This window comes from Lampris incognitus, chromosome 3 (genome assembly GCF_029633865.1).
Source record: "Lampris incognitus isolate fLamInc1 chromosome 3, fLamInc1.hap2, whole genome shotgun sequence".
Lineage (NCBI taxonomy): Eukaryota > Metazoa > Chordata > Actinopteri > Lampriformes > Lampridae > Lampris > Lampris incognitus.
Window position 1 is genome coordinate 62631053 of NC_079213.1, and position 22382 is coordinate 62653434.

General features: G+C 48.4%; 1 protein-coding gene across 7 annotated transcripts in view; it reads left to right on the forward strand.

Moving 5' to 3' along the window:
• Positions 1-22382, forward strand: part of tle2a (TLE family member 2, transcriptional corepressor a) — a 72644-nt gene that overhangs the window by 36450 nt on the left and 13812 nt on the right. Inside the window, exons 3-9 of one of the 7 annotated variants that reach the window (XM_056277998.1) lie at positions 3778-3841; positions 11839-11883; positions 15012-15074; positions 15724-15798; positions 16497-16713; positions 18343-18359; positions 20833-20928. In XM_056277998.1, the coding sequence (XP_056133973.1) occupies positions 3778-3841; positions 11839-11883; positions 15012-15074; positions 15724-15798; positions 16497-16713; positions 18343-18359; positions 20833-20928 (577 nt within the window). Of the gene's footprint in view, positions 1-3777; positions 3842-11838; positions 11884-15011; positions 15075-15723; positions 15829-16159; positions 16350-16496; positions 16714-18342; positions 18360-20832; positions 20929-22382 lie in introns of those variants that run through there. The other 6 variants (XM_056277999.1, XM_056278000.1, XM_056278001.1 and 3 more) reach the window with 6 other exon arrangements.

Genomic DNA, 22382 nt, shown 5'->3' on the forward strand with positions numbered 1-22382 from the left:
GGTTGACCTGAATGGCGTACTGCAGTCATCACCTGAGAGCTGAGGAGATTCTGGACTGATATTGCCACACTTTCTGAAACCCGACTGGCCGACCAAGGGCAGCTGAAAGAGAAGAAGGGTGGTTACACTTTATTCTGGAAAGTGTAAGCAACCGGTAAGCCGAGGATCCACGGTGCTGGTTTTGCCATCAAAAACAGCCTCACTTGCCACCTTGCTGAGCTTCCTCTGGGCATCAATGAATGCCTGATGACAATACAACTGGTGCTTGTAAATAACCAAAGCATCACTGTCCTCAGTGGATATGCTCCAACACTTGACTCACAAGATGAGGTAAAGGAGACCACCTATGCCGACCTGGACAATGTTCACCCCAAAGTCCCCAAGGAGGATAAGCTAGTCCTGCTAGAGTGGGACAAAATTACAACTTGTGGAGAGGCATAATTGGCAAGGAAAGAGATGGAAACGAACTCCAATGGCATCCTGCTGTTAACAACATGCTGACAATACAGCCTAAACATCACCAACACACTCTTCCACCAGAAAAACAAATTTAAAACAACCTGGAGGCACCCTCGTTCTAACATGTGGCACCTCATTGACGACATTATCATCCGTCAAAGAGATCAACAAGAGGTACTTAACACCAGAGTGATGATCAGTGCAGATGACTGCTGAACTGACCACCACCTTATCCGCTCCACCCTGGCCATCCATCTTCACTAGAAAAGAAGGGTGCTGAAAAAGCAGAGCCGCCCAAAGCTCAACCTCAAACAACTGACTGATACCTCCTCTCGTCAACAGTTCCAGGCCATGCTCAATACATCAACGCCCAAGCAGTATCCAAATGATATTGAAAGCCACTGGGATATGCCCAGGACTGCAATCACTGACATTTGTAAAACGACACTTGGATATAGGATGAAGAACCACCCAGATTGGTTTGATGAGAATGAACCAGAAATCCAACAGTTAATCAACATCAAGAGGCAAGCCTTTACCATTTGGCAGAATGACATCAACTGCCAAAACAAACAAGCTGCCCATGCAAGAGCAAAGCCAGCCATCCAAAGCCGGGTCAGGGAATTGAAGAACCAGTGGTGGACAAAGAAGGCCCTCGAGATCCAGCACCTTGCAGATGCTGGGGATGCCAGAGGCTTCTTCGATGCTAATAAAGCAATATACGGTCCCAGCCACTGCCGTCTGACCCCCCTTCACTCCAAAGATGGTTACACACTGCTAACAGACGATGAGTGAATCAAAGACAGGTGGAAAGGGCACTACCAGGACCTTTTAAACCGGGACTCTAGCCCTAAGATGGGTGATCTCCTATAACGCCCTCAACAACCCAAAGAGGAGGACATGGCAGCGCCACCTAGTCTAAGAGAGGTCCAGGATACCATCAGGATGATGAAAATCAACAAGGCTTCTTTTCCTGATGGAATACCGGCAGAAGTACTGAAGGCAGGTGGACCTACATATCCATGCCCTGCTACTTAAATATGGGAAAAAGATTAAATCCCTGCACAACTTAAGGACACACTCTTCGTCTCTATCTTTAAGAAAGGGAGCACAGCTGAGTGTGGAAACTACCGTGGCATTTCCTTGCTCTGACTAGAGTCTTGGCCAACAGTCTCCTCTCAATATCAGAGGAAATTCTGCCAGAATCCCAGAGCAGTTTTGGTCCCAACAGAGGCACCACTCGTCAACTCCAAGAAAAAGCCCAGGAATAGAATCAACCATTGTACATGGTCTTCATAGACGTAACCAAAGCTTTTTATTTTCTGTAAACCGCCAGGCCCCCTTGTTAATTCTATCAAAAATAGACTGCCCTGACAGATATATCAGAGTATTATGACTACTACGTGACTGTGTCAGCTAGAGTACTCAGCAGTTGTGAAGATGAGACAGAGCCAGTCAAGGTCCACACAGGAGTTAAACAAGGCTGTGTCATTGCCCCAACACTGTTCTCTGTCTTCATCGCCACCATCCTCCATCTCACGGGTCCCAATCTGCCTCAGGGAGTCCAAATCATGTGGAGACCTGATGGGAATCTTCTGAATATTAACAGATTCGGGGCTAAAAGGTAAAACCACCACCATATTCATCACAGAGCTGCAGTACACTGATGACAACACCTTAGTGTCCCTCATAGAAGAGGAACTACAGAGCACACTGGACGCTTTGCAAAGGCATACAAGCAGCTTTGCCTGACCATTAACATTAAAAAAAAAGGATATCCTCTACCAACCCCCACCCAACAGAAATATGCCTGCTCTGCCCCCATCCATCTCTGTAGACAACACCAGACCCGAAAACATGGAGCAGTTCCCATATCTTGGCAGCCGTCTCTTCTCCGAAGCCACCATTGACATCAAAACACACCATCATCTCAGTTGTGTGAGCCGGGCCTTCTCAAGATTCAGTAAAAGGGTTTTTGAAAACCATGACCTTCAGGCCAGGACAGAAATTCTGGTGTACAAAGCGGCAGTGCTGCTCACCCTGCTGTATGGGTCAGAACCCTGGACCACATATAGCAGGCACCTGAAAGCACTCGAGGCATACCAACAGCGCTGCCTCAGGAAGATCCTTAAGATCAGCTGGGAGGATAAGCACACCAACTTCAGCATTCTCAAGGAGGCCAACATGCCTACTATACCTGCCACCATCGCACAACATCAGCTGAGATGGACTGGCCATGTCCTCTGCATGTCTGAGTCGCGCCTCCCAAAACAAGTCCTTTACTCTCAGCTTGTGATAGGACGCCGTGCCCCAGGAGGACAAATGAAGCGATATAAAGACAACATCCAGGTCCACATCAAAAAGTTTGGCATCGACCTGAACACTTGGAAACAAGCAGGAACATACAGGGAGGCCTGGAGACTGGCTGTCCGCGAGGGTGCTGGGCGCTACGACCATGACCTTTACTGTGCTGCTGAAAACAAATGAAGACTCAGAAAGGAGCAAGTTACCAGAAAGGCCCAAACCACATCCTCAACCACTTCTTCACACCCTTGCCCACGTTGCTCCAAAATATTCGGCTGCAGGATCGGCGTCTACGCCCACCTGAAGACCCACAAGGACCGAGGAGGACAGTCATACTCAACCCCGAGTCACCGCCAATGATATGTGTGTGTGTGTGTGTGTGTGTGTGTGTGTGTGTGTGTGTGTGTGTGTGTGTGTGTGTGTGTACCTGTGAGAGAGAAGTAGGGGTGCTCAGACTGATAGGTGGGTAATTGGGGGAGAAGGGAGCAATGGAACGGGGAGTTGAAGGTACATAGATAGCGAAAATTGTCCTGAGAGAGCAAAGGGAACGAGAGAGAGAGAGAGCGAGAGAGAGAGAGAGAGAGAGACAGCGAGAGAGAGAGAGAGAGAGAGAGAGAGAGAGAGAGACAGCGAGAGAGAGAGAGAGACCTTGGATGTTCCTGCCTGCAGTCTTGGCTGGGTTTCAGGCTCTAGGCGTGAGTTTGTCTATTTCTGCTCTGCTCTGAGGTGATAATGGGCTGTCAGCACCCCAGCCACTCTCTTCCTCTGTGTGTGTGTGTGTGTGTGTGTGTGTGTCTCTGTGTGAGGGGGGGAGCAAGGTAATTTGTTGTCACGTTGCTAATTTGCATTGTGGCTTTTATTTGGAAAACGATACAAAGATAAAGCCAAACAAAACACTCTTCTGTTGTCTCTCCCCCCTCCCCTACAACTTTTTCCTCTGTTCTCTTCCTCACCTCTTCTTCCTCCTCCTCCCCTCCTCTCCTCCTCCCCTATCTCACTATTCCTCACATGCAGTTTGAAGCTGGAATGTGAGAAACTGGCCACAGAGAAGACCGAGATCCAGAGGCATTACGTTATGGTGAGACATGTACACACAGAACACATGGACACACCAAGCACATGTTACGTGCGCACACACAACACGCAAAACACAACACACACACAGACACACACACATAACCACACCACTCTGTTGCCAAGACCACTGAATCCCCTTCATCTGCTAACAGCTGCCAAACGACTCCCACTGAAAACCACATGCAAGACCACACACATTACCATACACACACACACACACACACACACACACATATTACCATACACACATTACAGGACTCTAGAATAAACAGCTCCAACATGGGCGAGCAGTCTATGCTTACGATCATTTCTTCTGTATGCAATGTGTGTGTGTGTGTGTGTGTGTGTGTGTGTGTGTTAGACATTAATGGTGAACCAACCTAAATTTGGTCTGCCTTAATTTTCAATTATAATATAGTTAGTCCACCTTCTCCAACAGAGATGAATCCCCACACAATGAAACTCATAATGCGTATGATGATGGTGATGATGATGATGAAGAATGGAAAAAACTTTCGGAGTAAAACACGAAGCTCGTTCTCTTGTTGAATCAGAGTTATCCTGGTGACTGACCACATTCTCCATAAGCCAGTCACTGTCACCTTTTCTCTCTCCCCCCCCCCCTTTTTCTGCCCAATTGTATCCGGCCAATTAACCCCACTCCTCTGACCAGCACACATACCCACACCCGGCTTCCCACCCGCAGACACGGCCAATTGTGTCTGTAGGGACGCCCGACCAAGCCTGAGGTAACACGGGGATTCGAACCGGCGATCCCCATGTTGGTAGGCAACGGAATAGACCGTCACGCCACCCAGACACCCCTACTGTCAGCTTTTATCCTAAGCTGGTCACACACTTGTGTTTTGTGTGTGTGTGTGTGTGTGTGTGTGTGTGTGTGTGTGTGTGTGTATATATATATATATATATATATAATTAGTCCTATGTATCTTGTATAGATTTAAAACAACAAAATAAATAAGAAATTAAACAACATTAAGAAAATAAATAACGTTAAGAATATAAATAACGTTAAGAATATAAACAACATTAAGAAAATAAACATTAAGAAAATAAATAACGTTAAGAAAATAAACAACATTAAGAAAATAAACAACATTAAGAAAATAAACAACATTGCGAAAATAAACAACATTGAGAATATAAACAACATTAAGAAAATAAATGGCATTACTGGCTTTGAAGTTGGCCACTTGTGGACTCTCTGCCTTTGATCTTGGATGCACATCATCACAGCTGACTGACTGTAGGTTGTCCAGTGCCCAGTGTGGCACAGACAGAGCTATGTGGCATCCTTGGCACAAAGCAGGCACTCGTGGGGAGGACTGGGGGGGGGGAGTTGGGGGGGGTAGCTGGCACAGAACAGAACCCAGTTCTCCGTTCCTGGCTTACGATTTTGGGGAGTTTGGATGTTGCTAAGCAACAGGCGAAACTTGGCGCGGCTACTGCCAAGAAGAGCAGCCAGCTGCCAGGAAAGGCGTTTTTTTTTTCAAATGGACACACACACACACACACACACAGATTCATACACAAATATAAAAGAAGAAACATGCAAATACACACATGCACATACTCACACAAAGCCCACAGTACATAGAATCACACATCCACAGGGTCACACACTTGTGCTGCGTACACACACACACACACACACACACACACACACACACACACACACACACACAGAGAGAGAGAGAGATACACATTCAAACACGCTAAGTGCGAGAGAGAATGTCTGGAGAGAGAGAGGACCCCTGCCATCTCCTCTCCCAGGCTGCCAGGCTGTCATGGCGGCCCGACTGCCAATCTCCTCTCCCCTCAACCAGCCGCCTGAAAAGCAAATGTCAGCCTGTCACTTTCTGAGGCATCTGACTTTAAAATGCTCCCCCTCCCTCCCCCTCTGCCCTTCTATCGCTCTCTCGCTCTCTCTCTCTCTCTCTCTCTCTCTCTCTCTCTCTCTCTCTCTCTCTCTCTCTCTCTCTCTCTCTCTCTCTCTCTCTCTCTCCTCTCTCTCTCTCTCTCTCTCCTCGCTCTTGCGCGTTCTCTCTTTCTCCTCACTCTTGCGTGCTCTCTCCAGCTCTGTCTCTCTCTCTCTCTCTCTCTCTCTCTCTCTCTCTCTCTCTCTCTCTCTCTCTCTCTCTCTCTCTCTCTCTTTCTGTCACTCTTGCTCTCTCACTCTCCTGCTCTCATTCGCTCTCTCTCTCTCTCTCCTCGCTCTTGCACATTCTCTCCAGCTCTGTCTCTATCTCTCTCTCTTTGTCACTCTTGCGCTCTCTCTCTCTCTCTCTCTCTCTCTCTCTCTCACTCGCTCTCTCCTCGCTCTCGCTCTCTCTCCTCGCTCTTGCACACTCTCTCCAGCTCTGTCTCTATCTCTCTCTCTCTCTTTCTGTCACTCTTGCTCTCTCACTCGCTCTCGCTCTCTCTCACTCTCTCTCTCTCTGCCTTTCTCTCCCTCAATTCAATTCAATAAAGCTTTATTGGCATGACTGCATTCATTACAATGTTGCCAAAGCAGGTGACAGTGAAATGGGTTAATAGAGTATGAAACAAAATAAATAAATGGAAAAAGGAATAGGTAGAACTGGTAGAACTGGTAGAATAGTATTGGAACAGTAATTGAGGGTGTTTTGGTCACTCACTGACCCCTAGGCTATGGCATTGTGACACATATGGTGCTGCAAGGCGTGACCTTTGGCCCTCTCCTAAAATAAGTGGCCATTGTTCTTTCTCATCCGGGAGCAGAACATTTGGAATCTGGTTTTCAAATTTCTTTTAGTATTCTCTCTCCCCTCTCTCTCTCTCTCTCTCTCTCTCTCTCTCTCTCTCTCTCTCTCTCTCTCTCTCTCTCTCTCTCTCTCTCTCTCTCTCTCTCTCTCTCTCTCTCTCCTCGTGCTTGCTCTCTCTCGCCCCCCCTCTCTCTTTCTCTCTCTCTCCTCGTGCTTGCTCTCTCTCGCTCCCCCCTCTCTCGCTCTCTCTCTCTTACTGTGTGTCTTCACCTGACTCCCTCTGGTGCCCATCCCTCTCTGAGTTCCTCTGCAGGCTCCTCGGATAAAAGGCCCGAGTGCCAAATGGCATTCATCAGATGTCGTTATTGCAACGCTCTCGCAATTTCAGCGCAGCCATGACTTCCCCCTCCTCCCTGCTCCACTTTCTGGCTTCCCAAAAATCACCCCAGGGTCATTTTAGTGTCACTGAATTTCAGTGGAGCCAAGATAAAATCAGTGTTAATGTGGTTTTGGGGAAAGTAAGCTGGGGGTCGGGGGTGTCTGGCCAGTTACATGTGGGGGGCTAAGAGTCCACATGCCAGGTCTGCCATCACGGCATGCTGAGGGCAAAGAAAAGATGAGAAAAGGACGAGGTCTGTAATGGTGTGATAGTCAAATTAGTACTACTACTACTACTACTTTCAGCTGCTCCCGTTAGGGGTCGCCACAGTGGATCATCCGTTTCCATTTCTTCCTGTCTTCTGCGTCTTCCTCTGTCACACCAGCCACCTGCATGTCTTCCCTCACCACATCCATAAACCTCCTCTTTGGCCTTCCTCTTCTCCTCTTCCCTGGCAGCTCCATATTCAGCATCCTTCTCCCAATATACTCAGCATCTCTCCTCCACACATGTCCAAGCCATCTCAATCTTGCCTCTCTTGCTTTGTCTCTTTATCTGTCCAACCTGAGCGGTCCCTCTAATATAATCGTTCCTAATCCTGTCCTTCTTCGTTACTCCCAGTGAAAATCTTAGCATCTTCAACTCTGCCACCTCCAGCTCCGCCTCCTGTCTTTTCGTCAGTGCCACTGTCTCCAAACCATATAACATAGCTGGTCTCACAACCATCTTGTAAACTTTCCCTTTAACTCTTGCTGGTACCCTTCTGTCGCAAATCACTCCTGACACTCTTCTCCACCCACTCCAACCTGCCTGCACTCTATTTTTCACCTCTCTACTGCACTCCCCGTTACTTTGGACAGTTGACCTCAAGTATTTAAACTCAAATGCCTTTGTCACCTCCACTCCTTGCATCCTGACCATTCCACTGTCCTCTCTCTCATTCACGCATAGGTATTCCGTCTTGCTCCTACTGACTTTCATTCCTCTTCTCTCCAGTGCATACCTCCACCTCTCCAGGCTCTCCTCAACCTGCACCCTACTCTCACTACAGATCACAATGTCATCCGCGAACATCATCGTCCATGGAGACTCCTGCCTGATCTTGTCCGTCAACCTGTCCATCACCATTGCAAACAAGAAGGGGCTCAGAGCCGATCCTTGATGTAATCCCACCTCCACCTTGAACCCATCTGTCATTCCAACCGCACACCTCACCATTGTCACACTGCCCTCATACGTATCCTGCACCACTCCTACATACTTCTCTGCAACTCCTGACTTCCTCATACAATACCACACCTCCTCTCTCGGCACTCTGTCATAAGCTTTCTCTAAATCTACAAAGACACAATGCAACTCTTTCTGGCCTTCTCTATACTTCTCAATCAACATTCTCAAAGCAAACATTGCATCTGTGGTGCTCTTTCGTGGCATGAACCCATACTGCTGCTCGCTGATCATCACTTCTCCTCTTAACCTAGCTTCTATTACTCTTTCCCAAATCTTCATGCTGTGGCTGATCAACTTTATACCTCTGTAGTTGTTACAGTTCTGCACATCGCCCTTGATCTTGAAAATCGGTACCAGTATGCTTCTTCTCCACTCCTCAGGCATCCTCTCACTTTCCAGGATTGTGTTAAACAATCTAGTTAAAAACTCCACTGCCATCTCTCCTAAACATCTCCATGCCTCCACAGGTATGTCATCAGGACCAACTGCCTTTCCACTCTTCATCCTCTTCATAGCTGCCCTCACTTCCTCCTTGCTAATCCGCTGAACGTCCTGATTCACTATCCCTACATCATCCAACCTTCTCTCTCTCTCATTTTCTTCATTCATCAGCCCCTCAAAGTATTCCTTCCACCTTCTTAGCACACTCTCCTCGCTTGTCAGCACATTTCCATCTCTATCCTTGATCGCCCTAACTTGCTGCACATCCTTTGCAGCTTGGTCCCTCTGTCTAGTCAATCGGTACAAGTCCTTTTCTCCTTCCTTAGTGTCTAATCTGTCATACAACTCACCATACGCCTTTTCCTTTGCCTTTGCCACCTCTCTCTTTGCTTTACGCTGCATCTCCTTGTACTCCTGTCTACTTTCTTCATCTCTCTTACTATCCCACTTCTTCTATGCCAACCTTTTCCTCTGTATACTTTGCTGTACTTCCTCATTCCACCACCAAGTCTCCTTGTCTTCCTTCCTCTGTCCTGATGACACACCAAGTACCTTCCTAGCTGTCTCCCTCACTATTTTTGCAGTGGTTGTCCAGCCATCTGACAACTCTTCTCTACCACCCAGTGCCTGTCTTAACTCCTGCCTGAACTCCACACAACAGTCTTCCTTCTTCAACTTCCACCATTTGATCTTCGGCTGTGTCTTCACTCGCTTCCTCTTCTTGGTCTCCAAAGTCATCCTACAGACCACCATCTGATGCTGCCTAGCTACGTTCTCCCCTGTCACCTTGCAGTCTCCAATCCCTTTTAGATGGCGCCTTCTACATAAGATATAGTCCACCTGTGTGCACTTTCCTCCACTCTTGTATGTCACCCTGTGTTCCTCCCTCTTCTTGAAATATGTATTCACCACAGCCATTTCCATCCTTTTCGCAAAATCAACAACCATCTGTCCTTCCACATTTCTCTTCTTGACTCCATACCTTCCCATCACCTCAAAACCACCGGGAGGAACCAGCAGAATAAAAACCACCGGGAGGAACCGGCAGGCTCAAAACCACCGGGAGGAACCGGCAGGCTCAAAACCACCGGGAGGAGCCGGCAGGCTCAAAACCACCGGGAGGAACCAGCAGAATCAAAACCACCGGGAGGAACCAGCAGGCTCAAAACCACCGGGAGGAACCGGCAGAATCAAAACCACCGGGAAGAACCAGCAGGCTCAAAACCACCGGGAGGAACCGGCAGAATCAAAACCACCAGGAGGAACCAGCAGGCTCAAAACCACCAGGAAGAACCAGCAGGCTCAAAACCACCGGGAGGAACCGGCAGAATCAAAACCACCAGGAGGAACCAGCAGGCTCAGAACCACCGGGAGGAACCGGCAGGCTCAAAACCACCGGGAAGAACCGGCAGGCTCAAAACCACCGGGAGGAACCGGCAGAATCAAAACCACCGGGAAGAACCAGCAGGCTCAAAACCACCGGGAGGAACCGGCAGAATCAAAACCACCAGGAGGAACCAGCAGGCTCAAAACCACCGTGAGGAACCGGCAGGCTCAAAACCACCAGGAGAAACCGGCAGGCTCAAAACCACCGGGAAGAACCAGCAGGCTCAAAACCACCAAGAGGAACCAGCAGAATCAAAACCACCGGGAGGAACCAGCAGGCTCAAAGCCACCGGGAGGAACCAGCAGGCTCAAAACCACCAGTAGGAACCAGCAGGCTCAAAACCACCGGCAGGAACCAGCAGATTCAAAACCACTGGGAGGAACCAGCAGGCTCAAAACCACCAGGAGGAACCAGCAGAATCAAAACCACCGGGAGGAACCAGCAGGCTCGCTTCCGTTTGAGTGGTCTGCGTTTGTTTGTGTTTGTACGTGCGAGATGAGAGTTTTTATTTTTATGTTTTATTTTTGTAGTAAATCTCACCTGCTTGAATTTCCGACTTGGTCGTTTTATTTCCCCTCCATCACTGGGGTGTCGTATCGTTACACCAACCCCCGACCCAACTCCACCCATGTGAGCGGGAGACCATGAAACCTACATTTCATGTTCCTTCTTCTGCGGTTGTCCGTCCGAAGTGTGAGACGTGCCGTTCGCACTCATTCCCTGACAGACGAGGACAAGGGGACACACTGCACAGGTTGTCCTCGTTTTACACTTTAATTCACAACCGGTGGGTGTACAACTGCCATGGAGAGGAAACACATTTGTACAGACAAGGGGAGTTCAAAGCCCGCTCGTTTTACGTCCTCTCAGAGTTCAGATAAAATGCACTTTCTTTAAAATACCAAAAGTCTTTATAGCTTTTACCAACATGCGCATCGCCAGTTCGAATCCCCGTGTTACCTCCGGCTTGGTCGGGCGTCCCTAACACCGTGTCTGCAGGTGAAAACTCCTCACTGTCAGGTGAAAAGAAGCGGCTGGCGACTCCACATGTATCGGAGGAGGCACGTGGGGTAATTGGACAGGTACAGCTGGGGAGAAAAGGGGGGGTAAAAAAAAAGGTCTTTATAGCTTTTTTATTTTCAACATTTCTAGTGAAGGTGTCACCCTGCTGGATTTGGGGGTCAGACCGTCTACTTTTTGTGGACGTGGAATCTACCAAGAATAACCTAAAGCTCCGTTACTGACACGCTGCACGGTTAAAGCCTAATTTATGCTCCCAAATGTCTCCCGGCAGACAAAAAAGTGTCTCTCGAGTTGTCGCATTTATGCTTGTCGCAATGTCGCCGACCGTCTCCTGGTATCTATGGAAACGTTTCGCGTCACGCGCTGTGTTGTAAACAGTAGCGAGTGTTCTTTTTATGAACGAGCGCGCGTAATGTAAACAACGCGCTCAAGCAAAACCATGGCAACGCTCGAACGCCTCGTCCCTTCAATCCAACTATCCAATCACAGCTAAGCGACATAATGTGCGCGAGTCTGCGACATAAGAAAATGTGTCGTGTACACGACGGCCCTGGGAGACACAAGAAGTGTCTCTCATGACGTCAAAATTGTCGAGAGACACCTGTCTGCTAGCCGACATTTGGAGCATAATTGGGCTTTTAGGAAACTGCACACCTGTGTTAACCAAGACGAGCATCACCTGCACTGCCCTGACATATGATGCCTGTACACCTGCTTATGCCTGTGAATGACGTCACGTGATGTCACGCGTGACATCATAGGAAGTGACCGATGTGCTCTTTGTGTTTCAGTACTATGAGATGTCCTACGGCCTTAACATCGAAATGCATAAACAGGTGAGGAAATTATAGTCTCTCTCTCCCTCTCTCTCTCTCTATCTATCTATCTGTCTTCCTGTCTGTTCTATCTATCTATCCATCTATCAACCTGTCTGTTCATCATCTCTCTCTCTCTCTCTCTCGTGCCCCTCTCTGTCACTCTTTCCCCGCCTCCTGTCTTTCTTTCTGCGTGTCCTTCTCTCGGTGCTGCCTGTTATTCATAAAGGCTTACATTATTTTTCAGCCTCATTATTCACAAATGAGTTCTGTTACACGTGCATGTGGAATGAGTGTGCACGTGCACATGTGCGCACGCACGCACACGCCTGTATCATCCTTCATCACTGCTTCTTCCTTCTTTTCTTTCTTTTGGTCCAATCAACTCTGTTCTTTCAAATTAATTAATGTTTCTCGGAAAAGACAGATATATTCCCTCTCTCTCTCTCTCTCTCTCTCTCTCTCTCTCTCTCTCTCTCTCTCTCTCTCTCTCTCTCTCTCTCTCTCTCTCCCCCCCACCTCCCTCCCAGAGGTAAATCCCCTCCATGATGGACCTGTACAGCAGGAGGTGTTAATAGGATCCACAAACAGAATTAATTTCTTCACAGACAGACTGATGAGAATACTCTGCCCTTCCCGAAATCTCCACATTTACCCTCCCCTCTCGCCTCCCTCATAAATCCCCCTCTATTACTGCCTCCCACTCATCCCCCGCTCCTCTACCCTGGCCCTCTTTCCCCCTCACCCGTCTTACTTTCCTCTTTTAAATGTCTTTCTAAGTCCCTCCCTCTCTCAATCTCTGCTGCGCCCTATCTCTCGCTCTGTCTCTCCCTCTCCCTCTCTCTCTCTCTCCTGTGCACGGTCCATCTGTTCTTCTTTCTGCTCGTCTTTTTCTCATTCTCTCCACCCATCCTCTCTTGCCTGCTCCCCCCCCACCCCACCTCGTTCTCTCTCGTCGTCTGTCTCTCTCTCTCTATCTCTTTGCAGACATACAGTCCATGCTGAATTTCACTTTAAATCAGGTCACTGCCTTCCTGCTGTCTCCCCCCACCCCCCCACCTCCCCCTCCATTTCACCATCTCAATCGTTACACTTCTGACGTGCTGAGTGAGGCGCGCGCGCGCGCGCGCGCGCACACACACACACACACACGCACCTCATCTCCTCCCTCCCTCCTTTGCCCTTATCAATTCTTTTTTTCCCCTCTATTTCTGCTCTCTCCTTCTCCCTTCCTCCTTCATACATCCTGCTCCATTGGCTGTCGTTTCCTCGGTCCAGCTCCCCTCCCTCCCCCCACCCTCCCTCCGCCTCCCATCCGCCTTCCTGTACTTCCTCCACCTCCTTTTTTCATTTCCCCTCTCCCATTTTGTCCTCCTTCTCTCTGTCCTCTCGATCGCTCACACGCTCTCTTGCTCTGTTCTCTCACTTGTCATTCTCTCCTTTTCTCAGCCTCTCTCTCTCTCTCCCTCTTGCTCTCTCTCTCGCTCTCTCTCTCTCTCTCTGTCTCTCCTGAAGATGTCATTTAGTAGTTGGCGTTCCCTAACAAGAAATCATTGTGTCTCCCTTGGGGAGGGGGCTGATGGATTCATGGGAGAAGGGGGGGGGCGGAGGAGAAGGGGGAGGACTACTTGGCTGCAAAGAGAAAGAGAGCGGGGATGGGGAGAATAGTACAAGAGAGGGAAAGAGAGAGAAATGAGGGAGAGAGAGAGAGAGAGAGGAGTAGCAAGGAAAAAAGGAGGGGGTGGAAGTTCAGCCTGGCGTCAATAAATCACTTAAGGAAGGGAATGAGCTGGGGAGTGTGTGTGTTTGTTTATGTGTGTGTGTGTGAGTGTGTATATGTACTTGTCAAGTGCACGCACACACACACACACACACACACACACACACACACATGACAGAGGCTAGCTGTCAACAAGACTAACAGCCCGCAGCCATAATAATGTTGTCATCATGATCTTTGCACGCATATCATTACTGGCCCTGACGGCTTTGTACTGCCTGGCACTAAGTGTGTGTGTGTGTGTGTGTGTGTGTGTGTGTGTGTGTGTGTGTGTGTGTGCACGGTTTAAGCATCACATGGTGGAGCTTGTAGCCCTGATTACAGCGCTAATACCGGCAAGGGGAGGGGGCTGCGGGGGGAAATGGAACGAGGGACGGATGAAGAGAGATAAAGGGATGTGGGGAGGGAGGTACGGATAGATGGGGAGAGATGATGGGGAAGGAATAGAGGAGGTGTGGGGGGGAGGGTAGCTTACCGTCAGTTTTGTGGCAGAGCAGAAGAGACGCACACACACGCAGATAGAACCATTTACCCCCAGCAGGAACACACACATTAACATGTGCACACGCGCGCGCGCACACACACACACACACACATGCGCGCGCACACACATGCGTGCAAACACAAGCAGGCTGGCAGGCAAGCGTGCCGAATGTGAACAAGCACACAAGGACGCAACACAACACATGCATGCGCTTGGTAGACAGTGCACATATACACAGCCAAGACCATCAAGCACGCACACACATAGACACACACACACAGACACACACACAGACTCACACAGTGTGTGGGGCGGCTGTGGCCAGAGCAGATGCTGTCCATGAATATTTCAGCCAGGCTCTCTGGCAGAGGCTCCATTTGCATGGACCAGATGTAGGCAGCTGAAATATTTACCACACTGGCCTGGGAGAGGCAGTCCAGCCCTGTGTGTGTGTGTGTGTCTGTGTCTGTGTGTGTGTGTCTGTATGTGCTTTGTGCATGCTTGATGGTCTTGGCTGTGTACATGTGCACTCTCTACCAGGGCATGCATGTGTTGTGTTGCATCCTTGTGGGCCTTTATTGTGTGCTTGTTCGCTTTCGGCACGCTTGCCTCTGTGTGTGTGTGTGTGTGTGTGTGTGTGTGTGTGTGTGTGTGTGTGTGTGTGTGTGTGTGTCTAAAGTGTGAATAAAAGACCAGTGTGATGTTGGACGTGCACACGGAAATGCACTTGTGTGTAAAGTCACAAGCTCGGTACCACTACCTATGTGTAGTTTCTCATTGTGTCTTTCATACGATCTTGGTTGTGTGTGTGTGTGTGTGTGTGTGTGTTTATTCATCAAAATGACAGTACCCCCACACCAGCCCAACCTTTTTTTTTTCCTTTAGACGGAGATTGCCAAGCGGTTGAACGTGATCTGTGCTCAGCTCATCCCATTCCTGTCACAGGAGGTGGGACGGATATCACACACACACACACACACACAGACTCTGTAACAGTAGCATATTGTGTGTCTTGCTGAGCCCACACAGAAGGTCGGCACATGCAGGCACCCACACTAAGCAACAACACACCGCAAAACACTTGAACATGTTGTTAGTCCGACACACATGCAGACACACACATGCAGAGGCACACATTTAGAGACACATATGCAGACACACATGCAGAATGCAGAGACATACATGCATGGACACACATGCATAGACACACAAGCAGACACACATGCAGACACACACATCCAGAGACACATGCAGACACACATCCAGAGAGACACATATGCAGACACACATGCAGAACGCAGAGACACACATGCATGGACACACATGCAGAGGCACACGTGCAGACACAAACATGGACAAAGACTCACATCCCACTCCTAGCTGATGGTCAGCTGTCTCCAGACATCCACAATGTTCCCTGTGCTCCAAAACCCCATCTCAAATGTACTTTAACTGCAATATGAACACATTTTCATTCATCGTGATAAATATTCATTAGAGACAGAAAAGGGGGGGGTGGGGAGGTGCATATTAATTTAAGCCGAAGTATTTATTCTTCTGCCACCTGTTCTCACTGAACTTTTGGTATCTTCTACAGCACCAACAACAGGTGGTCCAGGCCATGGAGCGCGCCAAGCAGGTGACTATGGGGGAGTTAAATGCGTCGATTGGGGTACGTGGACTCCCCCCTCTGCCTCATACCGTGTGTACCTCGTCCACCCATACCCTTTCTCCGCCCTCTTTCCTTTTCCTTCGGGGAACAGGACTCTTGTCAACACCTGTCTACATTCCATGAGTGTGTGTGTCCCATATATACATTTACACTTGTTCCTGTGCCCCATAAGACTCTATAGATATTCAAAATGCACATCAGGTATGCAGCGGAGGACCTGGTCGGACCGAGGGCGTTAGACGTTTACATGTTTCACAGCGGCGCATGCTTAGCCCGACCCGGATCAGTGCTTTTTTTCCTTTCTTTTTTTTTTATAATAGTGACTCACACCAGATTTAGCCTTCAAATGACTTAGCCCTACCTCATCATCGTCACTTTATTGTCCCATCAATATCAACCCAGTGACCGCGCTCCGCTCCGAGTGACTCGGCCACAGTGCTGCCTGTCCGTGTTGCCCCCCTCGCCCACTTCACAGCATGGAAACCCCTTCTCTGTCTCCCTTCTCTCCCTCTTGTCGATCACGCCCCGTTGTGCCACTTCCTCCAGTGCCTGTAAGTCATCTCTCTCTCCCTCTCTCTCTCTCTCTCTCTCTCTTTCTCTCTTTCTCTCTCTCACTCCCTCTCTCATGTTCTCTCTCACTCTCTCTCACTCCCTCTCTCTCTCTCTCTCTCTCTCTCTCTCTCTGCTCTTCTGTACAGCAGCAGCTCCAGGCCCAGCATCTCTCGCAGCATGCCGCCCAGGGTCTGCCCATGGGCCCCCACCCATCAGGACTGCCCCATCCGGGGCTGGCGCTGGGTGGGGGTTCCGGCTTGCTGGCACTGTCTGGAGCACTCGGCGCCCAGCTGGCTGCCAAGGACGAGAGGGCGCACCTGGAAGCAGCAGCCGCCGCCGCCGCTGCCGCAGAGCACCACAGAGGTACAGGGCCCTGGGGCAGTGGCTGTGGAGGTGAAGGGGGTTGACGCTATGGTCTGGAGGTGGGGATTAAAGATGAGCAGTGGCGCCAGAGATGAAGGCCACTGATAGGGGTCTGTGGTGAAAGGTCACGTCAGTTTATTTTTAAAGCATGTTCACATAAAGCCAACAGTGACTGCAGCACAAATAGCATGGGAAAACTGTTGAATGAATCCAAACACATGAGAGGCACAGCTAAGCAGAAGTGGACAGAAGTGGGACAGGCTCTGCAGCAGGGCTTATCGTTTAGAGAATGAACGTTTTTAGGTGGGCGTTTTAACATCACATTTAATGGGCTGCAACTGCAGAACGGACATCACCTGGACTTGAGGACAGCCAGAGGTCGCTTGTCAGAGGACCTTATACCCGTAAAGCTGGTCGCAGGCCAAAAGTGGCAACTGTCAGCCAAGCTGCTAAGTTCAGCACCCTTAAAACGACCAGGGTGGTCATTTTGACCGTTTTGGATTTTCAAAGTTTAATAACTTTGTGTGGAAAAAAAAAAGATACAGACTTGCTGCTCCCTGAACGTTCCTAACATTGTATATATTTGCCTTAAAATGAGTTTTAGATCAATTGCACAAAAAAGTTATGATGAGCTCTACCTAAAATGACCATGAGCCATCAAAATGACCGCTCCTAATTTGCTCGTGATCGTGCGCATCGTGTCACTATTTATGACGTGTGTTGGTGGCGTCATTTCCTTCGTGAAGTTCGTTGCTCTGTCCTAGAAACACACTAGCGTCCTCCAGTGCAGAGAAATAGTCTAGATTGATTTTTGATTATTTCCAACATGTCTGGTTACAGACACCGTTACGGACGCATCATCACTACCACCGAGGTGTTGCAGTATTTGCAGGCGTTGGACAGCGGCCATTTTAAATTGTTTGAAAAATAGTATTAAAGTTGTCAACATTTTAATTTTGGTGTCAGTTTCATAACAGACATGCTAACATATGTAATACATTAATATTTCAACTGGGTATTTATCTTGACAGAATATAGAGTTTAAAAACCGGACATCATTTTGACCGCCCATGGTCGTTTTAGGTAGGAGTGAAATCCCGGTCATTGCCTCCCACCCCAGTAGCCTGGAAAGAGGCAAGTACTACATGGGCAAAATGCAGTAGCAATGCACTGGCATGTGAGATGTGGCTGGAGACATTGACCATTTGACAGTTTAGCGTGATCATCTTAGTATTTGATAGTTTCGACACTGCCTAGAATGACAGGGCCCGATCTGCATTTTGTTTAACTTTTTGATCTCTTGGAGCAATTTCTGCTGGGAAAGCAAGGTTGTGCCCTGTTTCAAATGAAATCCTATCAAACAGATGGATAGAGTTACCAGAGCCTGGGTAGATCAGTTCTGATGATAGACTTGGCTCAACTTCTGACAATGACACAGCAGTGGTAGTGCTAACAACAGTCCTGCTAAATGTTGTGTCATCAGCTGTTAAAAGGATGGAAGGTAATTGTGTGTGTGTGTGTGTGTGTGTGTGTGCGTGTGCGCGTGTGCGCGCGCGTGCGTGTGCGCGCGCGTATTCTCTATTGGGCTGCTGCTGCGATATGGGGCGATGGTGCACGGAATGAACACAGACCGTGAAGCAGGACCGGTGAGTGACTACACCTCTATGCAGAGATGTTTTCTAGTTCTCCATTGTCATACCTACCCACCCTTAAACACGCTTCCATATAATATGGGGTCTTTTAGGTTCCCTGCAATACAAAGTCATCAGGTACGTGGTTACAAAATCATCAGGTACACAGTTACGAAGTCATCAGGTACACGGTTACAAAGTCATCAGGTACACGGTTACAAAGTCATCAGGTACACAGTTAAGTCATCAGGTACAAGGTTACAAAGGCATCAGGTACACAGTTACAAAGTCATCAGGTACACGGTTACAAAGTCATCAGGTACACGGTTACAAAGTCATCAGGTACACAGTTAAGTCATCAGGTACACGGTTACAAAGTCATCAGGTACACAGTTAAGTCATCAGGTACTCAGTTACAAAGTCATCAGGTACACGGTTACAAGGTCATCAGGTACACGGTTACAAAGTCATCAGGTACACAGTTAAGTCATCAGGTACAAGGTTACAAAGGCATCAGGTACACAGTTACAAAGTCATCAGGTACACGGTTACAAAGTCATCAGGTACACGGTTACAAAGTCATCAAGTACACAGTTAAGTCATCAGGTACACGGTTACAAAGTCATCAGGTACACAGTTAAGTCATCAGGTACTCAGTTACAAAGTCATCAGGTACACGGTTACAAGGTCATCAGGTACACGGTTACAAAGTCATCAGGTACACAGTTAAGTCATCAGGTACACGGTTACAAAGGCATCAGGTACACAGTTACAAAGTCATCAGGTACACGGTTACAAAGTCATCAGGTACACAGTTACAAAGTCATCAGGTACACAGTTACAAAGTCATCAGGTACACAGTTACAAAGTCATCAGGTACACAGTTACAAAGGCATCAGGTACACAGCTACAAAGGCATCAGGTACACAGCTACAAAGTCATCAGGTACACGGTTACAAAGTCATCAGGTACACAGTTACAAAGTCATCAGGTACACGGTTACAAAGGCATCAGGTACACAGTTACAAAGTCATCAGGTACACGGTTACAAAGTCATCAGTTACACGGTTACAAAGTCATCGGGGTACACGGTTACAAAGTCATCAGGTACATGGTTACAAAGTCATCAGGTACACGGTTACAAAGTCATCAGGTACACAGTTACAAAGTCATCAGGTACACAGTTAAGTCATCAGGTACACGGTTACAAAGTCATCAGGTACACGGTTACAAAGTCATCAGGTACACGGTTACAAAGTCATCAGGTACACAGTTACAAAGTCATCAGGTACACAGTTACAAAGTCATCAGGTACACAGTTAAGTCATCAGGTACACGGTTACAAAGTCATCAGGTACACGGTTACAAAGTCATCAGGTACACGGTTACAAAGTCATCAGGTACACAGTTACAAAGTCATCAGGTACACAGTTACAAAGGCATCAGGTACACAGCTACAAAGTCATCAGGTACACGGTTACAAAGTCATCAGGTACACGGTTACAAAGTCATCAGGTACACAGTTACAAAGTCATCAGGTACACGGTTACAAAGGCATCAGGTACACAGTTACAAAGTCATCAGGTACACGGTTACAAAGTCATCAGTTACACGGTTACAAAGTCATCGGGGTACATGGTTACAAAGTCATCAGGTACATGGTTACAAAGTCATCAGGTACACGGTTACAAAGTCATCAGATACACAGTTACAAAGTCATCAGTTACACAGTTACAAAGTCATCAGGTACATGGTTACAAAGTCATCAGGTACTCGGTTACAAAGTCATCAGGTGCACTGTTAGTCATCAAGGTACACGATTACAAAGTCATCAGGTACACAGTTACAAAGTCATCAGGTACATAGTTAATGGTTAATAAGTCATATTGACTTATCAGCAGCAAATAAACTCACATTAATTAAGAACGCTAGATATTATAAATAGTGTATCAGTACAAAAGTATGCTTTTGTATATCAGCTTTAAGATCCAAGATCAGAGCTCCATTTAGGTCACTAAAGGCTCTCCAGACTGTTAAATGTGTTTGGAAGCACCACAGTGAAAAGGGAACCAGAGGAGTGTGTGAAGACGGGGAAGGTTTACACGTGGTGGATGCTGCATCTCAGTGAAACCACTCTGGAGTCTAGTCCTCAGCACCGAAGGAAACTTCCTTCCTCCACCTCCCTCGCTGGCCAATCGATGCCTCCTGATATTCTTTCACATTCATCTCCGCTGCTTATGAGGCTCACATGATTTTTGCAGTCCCTCTCACCTCATTATCACCCTCCTTCTCCCCTCCTGCCTTCCTTCTCTCGCTCTATCCACCCGCCTTCCCTCCCTGCTCTTCCTCCTCCCCCCTTTTCAATGTCCCCTCTCTCCACTTCCATCCATTCTACTTTCATCTCTCTTCCCCTCTGTCTTCCTCTTTACTTCACCTCTCCCCCTCCTGTTTTTCCTCACCATCATTACCTCTCTCTCTCTCCTTACAGAGTTCTCTTTCCAATGGAGACAAGGGACGCCCGACAGACTACCTCAGCAATGGCAAGAAAAGGAAAGCTGATGAGAAGGAGTTCATGACAGACTATGTGAGAATACCTTCTTCACCTTACCATTTGTCTTTTCAGTTGACGGGGTGGGGTAACCACATAAAGGTTTCACCAAGCTGTGCTGGTCCACCATGGACAAGACCCCCATCTTCCTCCGTCAGTCACCTAGAGGTTAAGGGGAGCATGCTTATAATAGAAAAACCAAGCGTTTGACTTCCAGACCAGCTTAGGAAAAGCTGATTGAGTGGTAGAAGTGAATGGGGACTGATTTTGATTTGAGATACTTTATTGATCCCATAGGGAAATTCCTCTCTGCATGTAAGCCGTCCTAGCTGTGTAGCTAGCAGCTGTGGGCAGCCGCCGTGCAGCGCCCGGGGACCAGCTACAGTTCGTCTTGCCATGCCTCGGTCAGGGGCACAGACAGGAGTATTAACCCTAGCATGCATGTCTTTTTGATGGCGGGGGAAACCGGAGCAGCCGGAAAAAACCCACCGCAGACACGGGGAGAACATCCAAACTCCACACAGAGGATGTCCCGGGATGACCCCCAAGGTTGGACAACCCCGGGGTTCGAACCCAGGACCTTCTTGCTGTGAGGTGAGAGCGCTAACCACTGCGCCACTGTGCCGCCCAAAGACTGCTCTCCCCTCCTCACATTTAGCAGGCTTGACTGATGTACTGAAACCCCAGTAGCCCCAGTGGAACTATTCAGTGGCCACCAGTAGCTGACTGTGGCTGATTGGATCAGCTCCCGGTTCAGGATGTTTGTATCTGTGCGAGTGTGGGTCAGTGGAGAAAATAGCAGTGTTAGTTTGGCCAGCGTTCATTAGATGGATAAATAAAGTGCTGCCCGAGTGGTTTTGAGAGCGGCAGCGTGTCAGTCAGCCATTCCCGCGGTGGAGACGCAGGCGGTCCGGCCGATGCGTCTCGGTGCTTTGGTTTGTGTTACAAGGAAATTCCAGGTGGTCGACCGTTAAGAAGAATTCGGAGGAATATGCAGATGACTTAATGTAGTTACTGAAAATGGATTGTGCCTAAAATGTTGTTGCAAGCACATCTGGGCTGCATCCCCAGCTGGATGACAGAGTGCATATTCCAGAATCCATGAACAAAGTCTCTCTGCAAATTTACATAAATGCCCCCATTTACCCCATTTAGACAGAGGAAACCTGAAGCACCTTCACGATGACTGAGATGGCGCGTTTCTGTATGCCCGCTGTATGTTTGCTCTTTTGTAACATTACATAGGCTCATCTCTAACCTCTCTCCCTCTCCCTCTCTCTCTCCCGCTCCCTCTCTCTCCCTCCCGCTGTCTCTCTCTCTCCATCTCTCTCTCTCTCTCTCTCTCTCTCTCTCTCTCTCTCTCTCTCTCTCTCTCTCTCTCTCTCTCTCCCTCTCCCTCTCTCCCTCCCTCTCTGTCTCTCTCTCCCTCTACCTCTCTCTCTCTCTCTCTCTCTCTCGCTCCCTCTCTCCCTCCCTCTCTGTCTCTCTCT